The sequence below is a fragment of the Podarcis gaigeae genome, assembly GCF_964106915.1.
Source record: "Podarcis gaigeae genome assembly, chromosome: 1".
NCBI lineage: Eukaryota > Metazoa > Chordata > Lepidosauria > Squamata > Lacertidae > Podarcis > Podarcis gaigeae.
In genome coordinates, this window is record NC_139678.1 from 124283464 (window position 1) to 124296561 (window position 13098).

Below are 13098 nucleotides of genomic sequence, written 5' to 3' on the forward strand. Positions count from 1 at the left end.
CCCCGCCCATCTGGCTGGGTTTCTCCAGCCACTCTGGGTGGCTCCCAACAGAATGTTAAAAGCACAATAAAATACCAAACATTAAAAACTTCCCAGTATAGGGCTGCTTTCATATGTCTTCTAAAAGTCAGATAATTATTTCTCTCCTTGATATCTGAAGGGGCGGGTGTCACTACCAAGAAGGCCCTCTGCTTGGTTCCCTTTAACTTGGCTTCTCGCAATGAGGGAACCGCCAGAAGGCCCTCGGAGCTCAGTGTCTGGGCTGAATGATGGGGTGGAGACGCTCCTTCAGGTATACTGGGCCGAGGCCGTTTAGGGCTTTAAAGGTCAACACCAGCACTTTGAATTGTGCTCGGAAACATACCAGGAGCCAATGTAGGAATTTCAGGACCGGTGTTATGTGGTCTCGGTGGCCACTCCCAGTCGCCAGTCTAGCTGCCACATTCTGGATTAGTTGTAGTTTCCGGGTCACCTTCAAAGGTGTGTAATGCATTTGTGTTTGCTGCTTTGCTCCACAGAGAAGCCTTGCGTGTAGCGCATGCTGCCTGCGGACATGAAGCATCCGAACTCCAGGAGACCACAACCGCTCAAAAGGAGCTCCTGGAGTCCACAGTTGCCAGGATCCGAAGCGAACTGGAGGCAGCTCTGCAGGAGAGGGACTCTCTGCTGAAGGAGAAGGAGAGGCTAGAGGAACAGGTACCATGAACATTTGCCATATTATTTTAAAAATACTGGGTTGCATCTTAGGCCTACCCAGAGTAAACCCGCTGAATTTAATGGGCATGGCTGACTTAGGTCTGTTTAATCTCAGTGGCCCCACTCTTGGTTGGTGACAAGCCATTATATTAAATGTCTGTTTGGGCATTAAACACTCTTTAGAGAAATGTGTGGCATTCCTCCAATAGCAGCTTACAAGGACCAAGATGTACTGCCACAGACTGCTATGGTTTATAACGGAGAGGGGGACATTTCTGTACTAACTCCAAGACCATATAACACCGAGACCACATAACACCGGTCTTGAAAGACCTACGTTGGCTCCCAGTACGTTTCCGAGCACAATTCAAAGTGTTGGTGCTGACCTTTAAACCCTAAATGGCCTCGGTCCAGTATATCTGAAGGAGCGTCTCCACCCCCATTGTTCAGCCCGGACACTGAGGTCCAGCTCTGAGGGCCTTCTGGCGGTTCCCTCACTGTGAGAAGCCAAGTTACAGGGAACCAGGCAGAGGGCCTTCTCGGTAGTGGCGCCCTCCCTGTGGAATGCCCTCCCACCAGATGTCAAAGAGAACAACAACTACCAGACTTTTGGAAGACATCTGAAGGCAGCGCAGTTTAGGGAAGCTTTTAATGTTTGATGTATTACAGTATTTTAATATTTTGTTGGAAGCTGCCCAGAGTGGCTGGGGAAGCCCAGCCAGATGGGCAGGGTATAAATAATAAATTAGTATTATATTTATTATAATTATTGTTCTTATTCTTATTCTTATTATATTAACTCAATTTTGTGCAGCCTGTCGCTGAAAGCAGCACAAAGAACTGGTATATTTAGCACATCAGTTTATGAACTGTCAATGATATCTGGGAGTTGCCCCACCCCTGGGAAATGAAGATTGACATGAATTTGACAGGTCATTAAAGATACACGAATCGTGTGTTTCATTTGCACAAAGGTCTCTGTTCCTGGCCAGTAATACGCCCTTCCTTGTTACTGTCCATTCTTAACTAAAAAGCTAGCTTTTTGCCAAATGTACCATTTCATCATAGCTGTTTCAAAGGGTTAGGGAAATTTCTACATTAATATCTTTTTTTTTTTAAGTTGCTTTTAATTTCAAAAAAATACATCTGAGTTATTGATTGCCCACCTGGGACCCACAGGTGTGTTTGCAGAGGCTTTCCCTGACACCCCCGCAGGGTCGTGTCTCCCACTCCTCCCCCCCCCCCCCCGCCACCTGAAATTAGGCTGGAAAGAAGCATTCTGCATTAATGTCTTAATGTATTGTATATTTTGATGTTAGCCGTCCTGAGCCCAGTTCTGGCCAGGGAGGGCGGCATATAAATAACATTTTTATTTATTATATTTTATTATATTTTATTAAAATTTATTATATTTTATTAAAATTTATTTTTAAAAATCTTATTTATTTATTTATTATTTTATTTATTATTATTATTAGCCAGTAGAGCTAGGTTGCTGTGTGTATTTGGTTGTGCAACGTGTGATACGCACATGACAGTTTTTCTTGTTAACCTTTTTGGGGCTTCAGGCATATTGGTAAACAACCCTTGATGGGAGGGCAACATATTTAATTCCACCAATTCAAGATTATTTTGTAAAAGTGCAAGGGGGGCCCACTGTCCTCCAGGGAGGAAGTGCGGGCAAATGGATCGCGTGTGTAGATCAATAGCGGAGCAATGAGGAATAAAAGGAAATGTTAGGAACAGAGTTAGAAGCTGGCAGTCTGGGGTTTGGTAAGTTTATTTTCTCTCTCTCAAATACCTAGGGAGGTAAAATAGAACAGCTTGGGTCCTCCTTTGGTGAGGTTGATGATGGAGCTGTTTTTTAATCCTTGGTGGCAGATGCAGAAAACCATACATGAAATAACGGAAGAGAACAAAAGATTGGAAGCGGAACTAACAGAACACAAGGTATGGTGGTCATTCATACCACGGCTGCCGACAAGACTGGTTTACACTCTGTTGGTATTGGGGATGCATCAGAATTAACTGGATTGTAGCGGTCGGTTCTGGATCCAGTACGGTTCTTCCAAATAAATTCCGTTAGAATAACTGAAGTTTAAATGAATACAAAGCCATATGTGACCTCTCTTGGCTTGGGACATCAACAGCCTTTGTTGGTGGTGTACCACAACTGGGACGCAGGTGGCGCTGTGGTCTAAACCAGTGTTTCCCAACCTTGTGCCTCCAGATGTTTTTGGCCTACAACTCCCATCATCCCTGACCACTGGTCTTGCTAGCTAGGGATGATGGGAGTTGTAGGCCAAAAACATCTGGAGGCACAAGGTTGGGAAACACTGGTCTAAACCACTGAGCCTCTTGGGCTTGCTGATCGAAAGGTTGGCGGTTCGAATCCCCGCGACGGGGGGAGCTCCTGTTGCTCTGTCCCAGCTCCTGCCAACCTAGCAGTTCAAAAGCACACCAGTGTGAGTAGATAAGACTCTTTTTGTGAGCTGCCTTGAATTCGCCTGGTGAAATAAAGAAGCAAGCAAATAATGGCAATTTCTTTTCTTTTTTTCAAGTTGGAAATCGGTCCTCTCAAAGATACCGTGAAGGTATTGGAAGAAGAAAACAAGAATTTAATGGAGCGGGAAGCTGCCTTGGAACACCAACATGTAAATTTCAGTCTCAGCAGAAATAATTTCATAATATTTTCATAATACAGTGGGACCTCGGGTTACATACGCTTCAGGTTACACACTCCGCTAAGCCAAAAATAGTGCTTCAGGTTAAGAACTTTGCTTCAGGATAAGAACAGAAATCGGGCTCCGGCGGCACAGCAGCAGCAGGAGGCCCCATTAGCTACAGTGGTGCTTCAGGTTCAGACCAGTTTCAGGTTAAGAACGGACCTCCGGAAACAAGTAATTAACCCAAGGTACCACTGTATTAGAACAAGTTTCTCCCTTAAAAAAGAAAAGTAATCTGTAAAAAGAATGAATAGTAAGCAACATAGAACCAATGTGCTAATAGTTTTGTCATTTCTTTGGGAAACCAATCTTTAATATCCATGTTCAATATATCTTTAATTAGTTAAGGTGGGATAGCCCAGATGTTGGTGGCCCCAGATGTTGTTGGACTACAGCTCCCATCATCCCTGACCATTGACCATAATACAGGCTGGGGTTGATGGGAATTGTAGTCCCACAACATCTGCAAGCGCACCCGACACTGGCTGCTCCTGAGCTAAGGCAAATGGCCGGTTTCATTTGGCTTGTTTCTGTTATTTCAAGTGTTCCACCACAGTGAAGATCTTGGTTTCTCCATCTCTGCCCAGCAAGAGAATCAGAACCTGAGATCTGAGGGCTCTTACCAGGCCCAGGAAGTGGCCCTTTAGATGGCTCTTGACCAGGCTGCTCACAAATTATTGAACAATGCTACAGTTGTTGTTGTTGTTTAGTCATTTAGTCGTGTCCGACTCTTCATGACCCCATAGACCAGAGCACGCCAGGCACTCCTGTCTTCCACTGCCTCCCGCAGTTTGGTCAAACTCATGCTGGTAGCTTCGAGAACCCTGTCCAACCATCTCGTCCTCTGCCGTCCCCTTCTCCTTGTGCCCTCCATTTTTCCCAACATCAGGGTCTTTTCCAGGGAGTCTTCTCTTCTCATGAGGTGGCCAAAGTATTGGAGTCTCAGCTTCACGATCTGTCCTTCCAGTGAGCACTCAGGGCTGATTTCCTTCAGAATGGATAGGTTTGATCTTCTTGCAGTCCGTGGGACTCTCAAGAGTCTCCTCCAGCACTATAATTCAAAAGCATCAATTCTTTGGCGATCAGCCTTCTTTATGGTCCAGCTCTCACTGGAGCAGGAACCAGCAAGCCACCCCAGTATCCCTGCCAAGAAAACTCCATGTACAAAGACAATGCTACAGTTAGGATTCCCTTTTTGAAAGGGAAAGAGAACAACCAGGTAATGGTTGCTGCTGTTGCACACCACAGCCTTGGCCTCTTCTCACATTCATTCCTTCTAAATGAGCAATGCAGACATCAGTGGGTATAGCATGAAAACAAAGCAGGGGACTTTATGTTTTTAAGAGGTGGAGCAGATAGTCCACTGTTGCGTTCAAGTGGAATCAACATTTCTGGTGGAAATAAATTCCTGGGCATCCCTTGAATGGGCCGTTTGGCTGCTCATCCCATGTGTTTGACCTCTCTGTTACGCAGACTGTGTGTTCTGATGGCCCTTGCTTTCATCCTGCCTATATTTCAAAAAGGCTTTCTGACCTTGAAATCCTCTGGATAGTCATACTGAGGCTCAACTTTCCTACTGATTGAGTCGGAGAGTATGATCTCTGCATCTCTCCTCCTTTTGGCTACTGACATACACAACTGAAAGCTCCTAAAACACATGTTTTTCTTTATTCAAGGAGGGGGAAAAATACTGGGCCTTCCAAATTATACATATTATAATCAAACAGTCCAAATATTATGCCAAATTATAAAAAAATTTGGAGGTATCTTCCCATTTTCTGAGAGGGGGGGTCTGATCATCTCATACTTCTACTGCTTTCATAATTTTCGTGATAGTTCCCATAAATCATTCCGATGTTAATCCTCATTACTTTTCACAGTCTCTGAGTTTATCAAACAAGCGAGATAAAACTAAACAATATATTCTGTGTGAAATTTACATCCAGAGTTCCCTCTGTATGTTCACGCTATCACTTCACAAAATGATGTTTCCACCAAGCCAGTCCAAAAATCTTCTCACCTTGGGCAGCAGCCAAGTCAGTCCAGATAAAATAAAATCAAGGCCTCTGCCCAATGCTTTTAAGACAGCTGTCCTTCAAATGGTTTACCTGTGCAGGGAAGGTTTTGCCATATAAAACTGGGAATGCAAATATTAAGTAAGATATTAAAAGGCACCTATCCCCCTAAGGATCCGCATTTAATTCGACAAGCTGCTCTACTTCCGGTCATGGCCGCTCGGTTAATTGGAGCAGTGTCATTCCGATTCTAATTCCAGGCAAACTTCCAAAGTTTTTTTTTGGCGTCCCCACAGTCGTTCTCCAAATCAAAGTTGGGAAACTCTTTGTCCTCTTCCAAATATATCTGCAGACGAATACTTTGAACTTGGCTTTCCACTTTTGAATAATTGTTATTTCCACACAGTTAATGATTATTAGAGTCATATTATATCACCAAATACACCACCTCTCCAGTCTCGCTTGCTATAAATAATCGGGCAGTTGGTTCTTTCAGAGGAGGATTTTGCCATATAACATAGCAAAACGAAATATAATAACAAAGGAGTCTCTCTCACCCACCCCCCTTACAATTCCAACATACCAAGTCTACGTAGATGTTAATCCTTTTTCCGTTCAAATCCTTTTTAGCACCTCAGTGGCTGAATTAATTAGCAGAGTAGTTTCTCCCCCTTCGCTCAGATCATGTCCAAAACCTAAGTCCAATTTTTCATCTTAAGAATTGGAAGCTTGCTGCTAAATGGAGGCGACTTTGGAGAGTTGCGAAGAAACGTCCCAGCGCCCCCCAGCCCCTCCTTCCTTCTGAATTTGGGGCTAGGTGTTGGGTGATCTGCAGATGAGCTGCCACTCCCCAGCCTAGGGAGTGTAGGGAGGCTGATTACCGTATTTTTCGCTCCATAGGACGCACCTTGTTTTAGAGGGGGAGAACAAGAAAAAAAAATTATCCCCCTCTCTGCTCAGCGCCCCTTCAGCGAAGCGGCAGGAGAAACGGAGCCCCTTCCATTTCTCCTCCTGCTTCACTGAAGGGGCGCTGCGCAGCTCTCCCTCTCTACTGAAGCCAGGAGAGTCTTGATCTCCCGGCTTCAGCAAAAGGAACCCGAAGCCTTTGGAGCGCAGTGCGAGGTCCCACTGCGCTCCAGAGGCTTCAGGTGGCTATCCCTGAAGGCTGGAGAGCGAGAGGGGTCGGTGCACACCAGGCTTCAGCAAACATAACGCAAAGCCAAGGAGTGTGGAAGGAGCGCTCCCTCTGCACTTTGGAGGCTTTGCGTTGCTATCGCTGAAGCCAAGGAGCCTGCATTCACTCCATAGGACGCACACACATTCCCGCTTAATTTTTGAAGGGGAAATAGTGCGTCCTATAGAGCGAAAAATACGATACTCCCATCTCAGCCTCTGATTCTGGAACGTACGGCGGTGATGGAATTCAGCCGTCCTCCATTGCAGCTCGCCAGAAGCACCTCCTCAAACTAAGATGCTTGTTGAGTGTGTGTGTGTTTGTGAGTGAATGAGAATGACCTCTGCTTTTGTCTTCCCCCAGCATGCCCAACAGCAAGTAAAGCAAGTTCTGGAAGAGCTGACGGACACCAAAAATAAACTGGCTTATGAGAAAGGGAAACTTCAGGTAAGGCCAGCCACTGGCTGTTCGCCTTCTCTGAAGAGAAGAAGAGTTTGGATTTGATAATCTGCCTTATCACTACCCGAAGGAGTCTCAAAGCAGCCAACATTCTCCTTTTCCTTCCTCCCTCACAACAAACACTCTGTGAGGTGAGTGGGGCTGAGAGACTTCAGAGAAGTGTGACTGGCCCAAGGTCACCCAGCAGCTGCATGTGGAGGAGCAGGGAAGCGAACCCGGTTCACCAGATTACAAGTCCACCGCTCTTAATCACTACACCACACTGGCTCTCAGTTCTTCCCTGCTGATAGACCTTTGCTCTTTTCAGTGCTGCTATTTCCTAGGTGGGGATGAACAACTATCTCAGCCCTGCTCCCACCCAGCTTAAAAGGACTCAAGAGCAGAATGCATCAGAATAATAGAGCTTTAGTCTTTTGGTGTTAACACAGCCCAAGTTGTAGTAGTGCTGATCATGCAGCCATCCTTTTGTCTCTTTGAAAGGCAGCTGAGTGATGACTATGCAGAAGAGCAGCAAAATCCTGGGGCCAACTGTGGTTTTATTGCTGAGGGCCAATTGGCTGTTTTGTTTTAGTTCTCAGGCTTTTGTACTTTATCAGGGCTTTTTTTCAGCCGGAACTCACCGGAATTCAGTTCCGTCACCTCTCAGGTGGGTGCCATTGCCATTCTGTTTTTTTATTTTATTAAGATATAAAACACATACATACACATTTACACAATGCACATGCACAACACACTACCTTATTTTGATAACATAAAACATACCTACATTACTCTATATAATACCTACCTATACTGTACATATTAACCTACCTACACACCTACCCCACACGGACACCCACCAAGCGACTTGACTTCCAGCCGTTCTTGTTACGCTATTTTATTTTTCTTTAATCTCTTCTTCTATCTTGACCTTACTCTCCTTTCACTCTAATCATTTTCTGTATTCACTCAATATCTGTCAAAAATTCTACTTTTTCCACATAAATTTTGATGTATTCCTTAAGGAATTAAGGAGCGCCATTGCCATTCTAAGAGAACAAGGGAGGCGTTCAGGTTGAGTTCCGGCACCTCTTTTTCTAGAAAAATGGCACTGTTTAGTATGATTTATTATTATTATTATTATTATTATTTAAATTTATATGTTGCCCTTCTTCATAAGATCTCAGGGCGGTTCACAGAATGAAATACAGGATACGAACAAGTAAATAATTAAAACCGAAACAGCAATAATTTGCAGAGAGGGAACTCGCAAGTGCATGTGTGCATCATTAAAAAGGCTCTTCATCCAAGCAAAATGGCAGATCGTACCTCTGAGGTAGCTTTGTATTGTTACGAGATAAAATTATTATTTTTTAAGAAAGGAAAAGGAAAGAAGGCTCCATCATGCTGTATGCATTTGAGCTTGTTATTTTGAAAGCAGTGTGCGCAGGGACCCTTTAAATGGGGGGCGGGGGAGTCTGTGGCTCTCAGTGGTGGTGGACTACAACTCCCATCATCTCTGCCCATTAGCCATGCCAGCTGGGGTTGATGGGGTGTTAAACAGCACCTGGAGGCTCCTCAGCGCTGCTTCAAAGCATTACAGGAGTACCATGTAAACTACTTTTCGGCAAAATCCAACTCAGGTGGTGCTTCTATGGTAAGAAACGGAGCAACTGGTCCTTCTGATGTGGTTTTTGATACTTGTTTAACATAGCATCTGGAGATGGATCAGTGGGAACCTTGCCCCCAAGGCACCCCTCAAGCTTTCAAGGGGAGCCTGAAATTTGATTTTGGCTCCAGTCAGACTGCACTGGGCTTCCGCTATCTTCTTTTTTTCTTTTTCAGTTCCAAGTGTGCCTATAAACAACAAAGCAACCAGATTCCCCCCCCCCTTTTGCCAGTTATTTTTATTGACGTTCCATAATTTTTAACAAATTGACACCAAATCAATACAAATTCAATACAAATTTGAAAGTTGGGCTTCCCTCCCACCCCAGGTGTCCCCTCTATTTTCCTCCTTCCTTTGCTGCTTCCAAAAAAAAAAACAACTTTTTTCAACTATCATTTCAAAATACATTCCCTACACATCACCTGTTCAGTTACCAATTTCTGCTATGCCTTTATGCATTGTTATAGCCTGTCCTCAAAATAGTCGAGGGTAGAGTAAATCCTCTTCCATCTATCTATAATAGTCATTCGTAAGTCTTCAAACTTTTCCTTCTGATACCTCTTGAGTAACACTTTGCCGGAGAAAAACAGATCTTGCTTCCTCCCAAACAACATACACACATTCCTCCTTAACATGGCCTTGAACATTGCTGTCTGACATCTGGCCCCAGGAATCAACAACTCGGCCTCACTGGTGTGGCATGCAGGGGGTGAAAATGAAACCCCTAGGGGTGTTTTTTGTGTGTATAAATATATAATATACATTCCCCCCCACACACACACATGCTGCCCATCTCCCAGCATCAGAAATTAACAGGTAGGGCTTTACAGAGGCAGAAGGAAGGGGAAGAGTCTTAATTTAAACCAGGCGTAGGCAAACTCCAGACCTCCAGATGTTTTGAGACTACAATTCCCATCATCCCTGACCACTGTTAGCTAGGGATGATGGGAGTTGTAGTTCCAAAACATCTGGAGGGCCAGAGTTTGCCTATGCCTGATTTAAACAATGCCTTGCATTTTGGAGTCTTTATGACTATTTAGACAGGAAGACGAGGGTGGAGACAGAAATAAATGACCAGCTAGGAAGCATACATTTTCAGGGTCACAGGGAGCTGCCAAGTATCGCGTCAGACCCCATTCACTTGGAAATATGTCTCATTCATTTAAATGGGTCTTAGCTTTCATGTAAGTATCTTTAGGACAGCATTCATAAATGAGCTTTTCTCAGTTGAAAACAAGGCACCTGCACAAACTGGCAGAAAAGTAGCTGTAAGCGGCCGGTGTGGGTTTTATTTAAATACCACCTGGATTGTGCCTTTATTGGAACCCTTTTTCCTCTGAGTTTGGCAAACGCCATTGCTGTTTCCAGATCGCAGGCGCGTATTTTAGAAGGCTCTGGAACATGTGTCGTCTTTCGTTTATCATAGACCAGAGTGAAGCAGCTGGAAGAAAAGGCGCAGTCCCTCCAGGACACACGCTCGGAAAACAGCCGGCTTCGCAAGCTGAACACCGCCTTGGAGACAAAGTGTAACCAGGTACCATCCAGTTATATTGACATGTGGGTTGCCAGTCTTCTGGGCTGAAGGACAAGCTGGGGAAATTCCTCTTTGTGCCATGACATAATTAGATTCTGTACTCAGAAAGTCGGCGCAAAGATTTCTGCTTGCGCAACAGAGCTTCCCACTCTCCTCCTCCTCCCCCTGTGTGCCCCCAAAATCTGTCCTAGGGGTCCCCCCAATAATTTAGAGCAGATTTGGGAAGGGTGCAGGATGCACTCAGGAGAAGGGGTGGGGAGTCCCACTGTGCTCATGGAAATCCTTGCACTGATAGTAGAATACTGTCCATTATGCTTGGTGCATATTTACATATTATCTGCATTAATGAAACAGCAATATTTTGGCTTTCCTGGCATTTGGAAGCAGAGTGCTAGAAGTCTTAATCAAGCTTTCTGAGCATTGGTCAGGTATTGTTATCCTGTTTTGCAGCTACTCTGCACTAACATTAGGATTGGAAAACAATACAGTGGTAAAGGTAAAAGGTAAAGGGACCCCTGACCATTAGGTCCAGTCGTGGCCGACTCTGGGGTTGCCGTGCTCATCTCGCTTTATTGGCTGAGGGAGCCGGCGTATAGCTTCCAGGTCATGTGGCCAGCATGACTAATCCGCTTCTGGCGAACCAGAGCAGCGCACGGAAACCCCGTTTACCTTCCCGCCAGATTTATCTACTTGCACTTTGACATGCCTTCGAACTGCTAGGTTAGCAGGAGCTGGGACCGAGCAACAGGAGCTCACCCCGTCACGGGGATTTGAACCGACGACCTTCTGATCGGCAAGTCCTAGGTTCTGTCGTTTAACCCACAGCACCACCCGCGTCCCTAGAATACAGTGGTACCTGGGTTTAAGTACTTAATTCGTTCCGGAGGTCCGTTCTTAACCTGAAACTGTTCTTAACCTGAAGCACCACTTTAGCTTTTGGGGCCTCCTGCTGCCACTGCGCCGCCAGAGCATGATTTCTGTTCTCATCCTGAAGCAAAGTTCTTAACCCGAGGTACTATTTCTGGGTTAGCGGAGTCTGTAACCTGAAGCGTATGTAACCTGAAGCTTATGTAACCCAAGTTACCACTGTAATTCGGTTTTTCAAAAAAACTAAATTCTGTGCCAGTGTCCAGATTCCATGGACGTTAATGGATGCATGGAACGCAGAGAGCTCAGGAGAAATTGCTGGTGGAAACGAGCTGTCTTTGAAGAGCCTCGTTTCAGCTTTTTATCGCCTCACTTTTCAGATGAATGCCGAACTTGCCTCCATTAGGATCAACACGCAGAGGATGGAAGCAAAGCTAAAACAGGTACTGGAACAATGGCAATGCCTTTCAGTTAACACCCTCATGTTTTGGACAGCAAAGGGTCCACAGCAAAGGACTCTATTCTTTCTGACAAATATACAGAATAAGAATAAACGGTGGCTGTTCAGATCATTGTTCTGGCGTTGTAAGGCCTGCCTGCCTGCTTTTGAAATGCATTACCTGTGCTGGGACTTTATATTCAGCCTCACCTGAATATACAGTGGTGCCCCACAAGACGAATGCCTCGCAAGACAGAAAACCCGCTAGAAGAAAGGCTTTTCCGTTTTGGAGGTGCTTCGCAAAACGAATTTCCTATGTGCTTGCTTCGCAAGACGAAAATGTCTTGCGAGTTCCTGCAGGGTTTTTTTCCTCCCCTCCCCCCTTTTTCCCAAGCCGCTAAGCTAAGCCGCTTAACAGCTGATCCGCTAAGCCGCTAACAGCGCTAAGCCGCTAATGGGCTTGCTTCGCAAGACAAAAAAACTGCAAGACGAAGAGACTCGCGGAACGGATTCTTTTCGTCTTGTGAGTCACCACTGTATGATTTCTCGGTACGGCTAGTAAGTGAAGAATTTTTGCAGGGGGAAGGGGAGAAATTCGGCCCAGGAAGACAAGGCTTTCCACCTTGTCCTTCCTCCAAGTCCACTCTCTTCCTGCACAGTTGTCTCTGGGCCAAAGAGATGGCTTTGAGGGTTCATCGCTTTCTATAGCTCCCAAAGCCATAGGGAAGGCTTGGGCCTGCTTGGGCATTGCCAGAGTTGTCATGAGGACTAGAGCGCTTGAATGCGAGGCGCTACTGTCTCCAGGATGGCTGTGGCGCCAAAGGGAGGGGGGTGGTTAGCTTGTTCTGACACACACACAACCTCCTGCCCAGAAGCTGTTTCCCACTTTAGGTGTGTGTGTGTGTGTGTGTGTGTGTGTGTGTAAAGGTAAAGGGACCCCTGACCATTAGGTCCAGTCATGACCGACTCTGGGATTGCAGCGCTCATCTCGCTTTATTGGCCGAGGGAGCCGGCGTATAGCTTCCGGGTCATGTGGCCAGCATGACTAAGCCACTTCTGGCGAACCAGAGTAGCTTACAGAAATGCTGTTTACCTTCCCACCGGAGCGGTACCTATTTATCTACTTGCATTTTGACGTGCTTTTGAACTGCTAGGTTGGCAAGAGCAGGGACCGAACAACGGGAGCTCACCCTGTCGCCGGGATTTGAACCGCCGACCTTCTGATCGGCAAGCCCTAGGCTGTGTGTGTGTGTGTGTGTAGAAAATATTTTTTATTAAATTTTCTGTTTTACAATTTAGAATATTCATTTAGGAAACCTTAAAATATCAATAACTTCCCTTCTTCTCTTTCCATGGTTCATTTTGCATAGTAATAAATCCCTGCATATTTTACATAAACTAAACCATTCAGTATTCCATTGTTTCTGCCATCAAAACTTATTTACACTGTTGAATTTATCTGAATGCTGCCCATGTTTTCAAGTGTACACAGTTATCCCCCCAACACTTCAGATGCATATTTGTGGGACCCACATTATTT

The 13098-nt window shown here is 45.2% G+C and overlaps 1 protein-coding gene across 3 annotated transcripts in view; it reads left to right on the top strand.

Moving 5' to 3' along the window:
- Positions 1 to 13098, top strand: part of CCDC150 (coiled-coil domain containing 150) — a 51508-nt gene that overhangs the window by 20325 nt on the left and 18085 nt on the right. For all 3 annotated transcript variants that reach the window (XM_083706054.1, XM_083706053.1, XM_083706052.1), the window contains 6 exons: positions 519 to 696; positions 2578 to 2646; positions 3258 to 3350; positions 6975 to 7058; positions 10145 to 10252; positions 11500 to 11562. In XM_083706054.1, coding sequence (XP_083562180.1) covers positions 519 to 696; positions 2578 to 2646; positions 3258 to 3350; positions 6975 to 7058; positions 10145 to 10252; positions 11500 to 11562 — 595 coding nt within the window. The remainder of the gene's footprint in view (positions 1 to 518; positions 697 to 2577; positions 2647 to 3257; positions 3351 to 6974; positions 7059 to 10144; positions 10253 to 11499; positions 11563 to 13098) is intronic.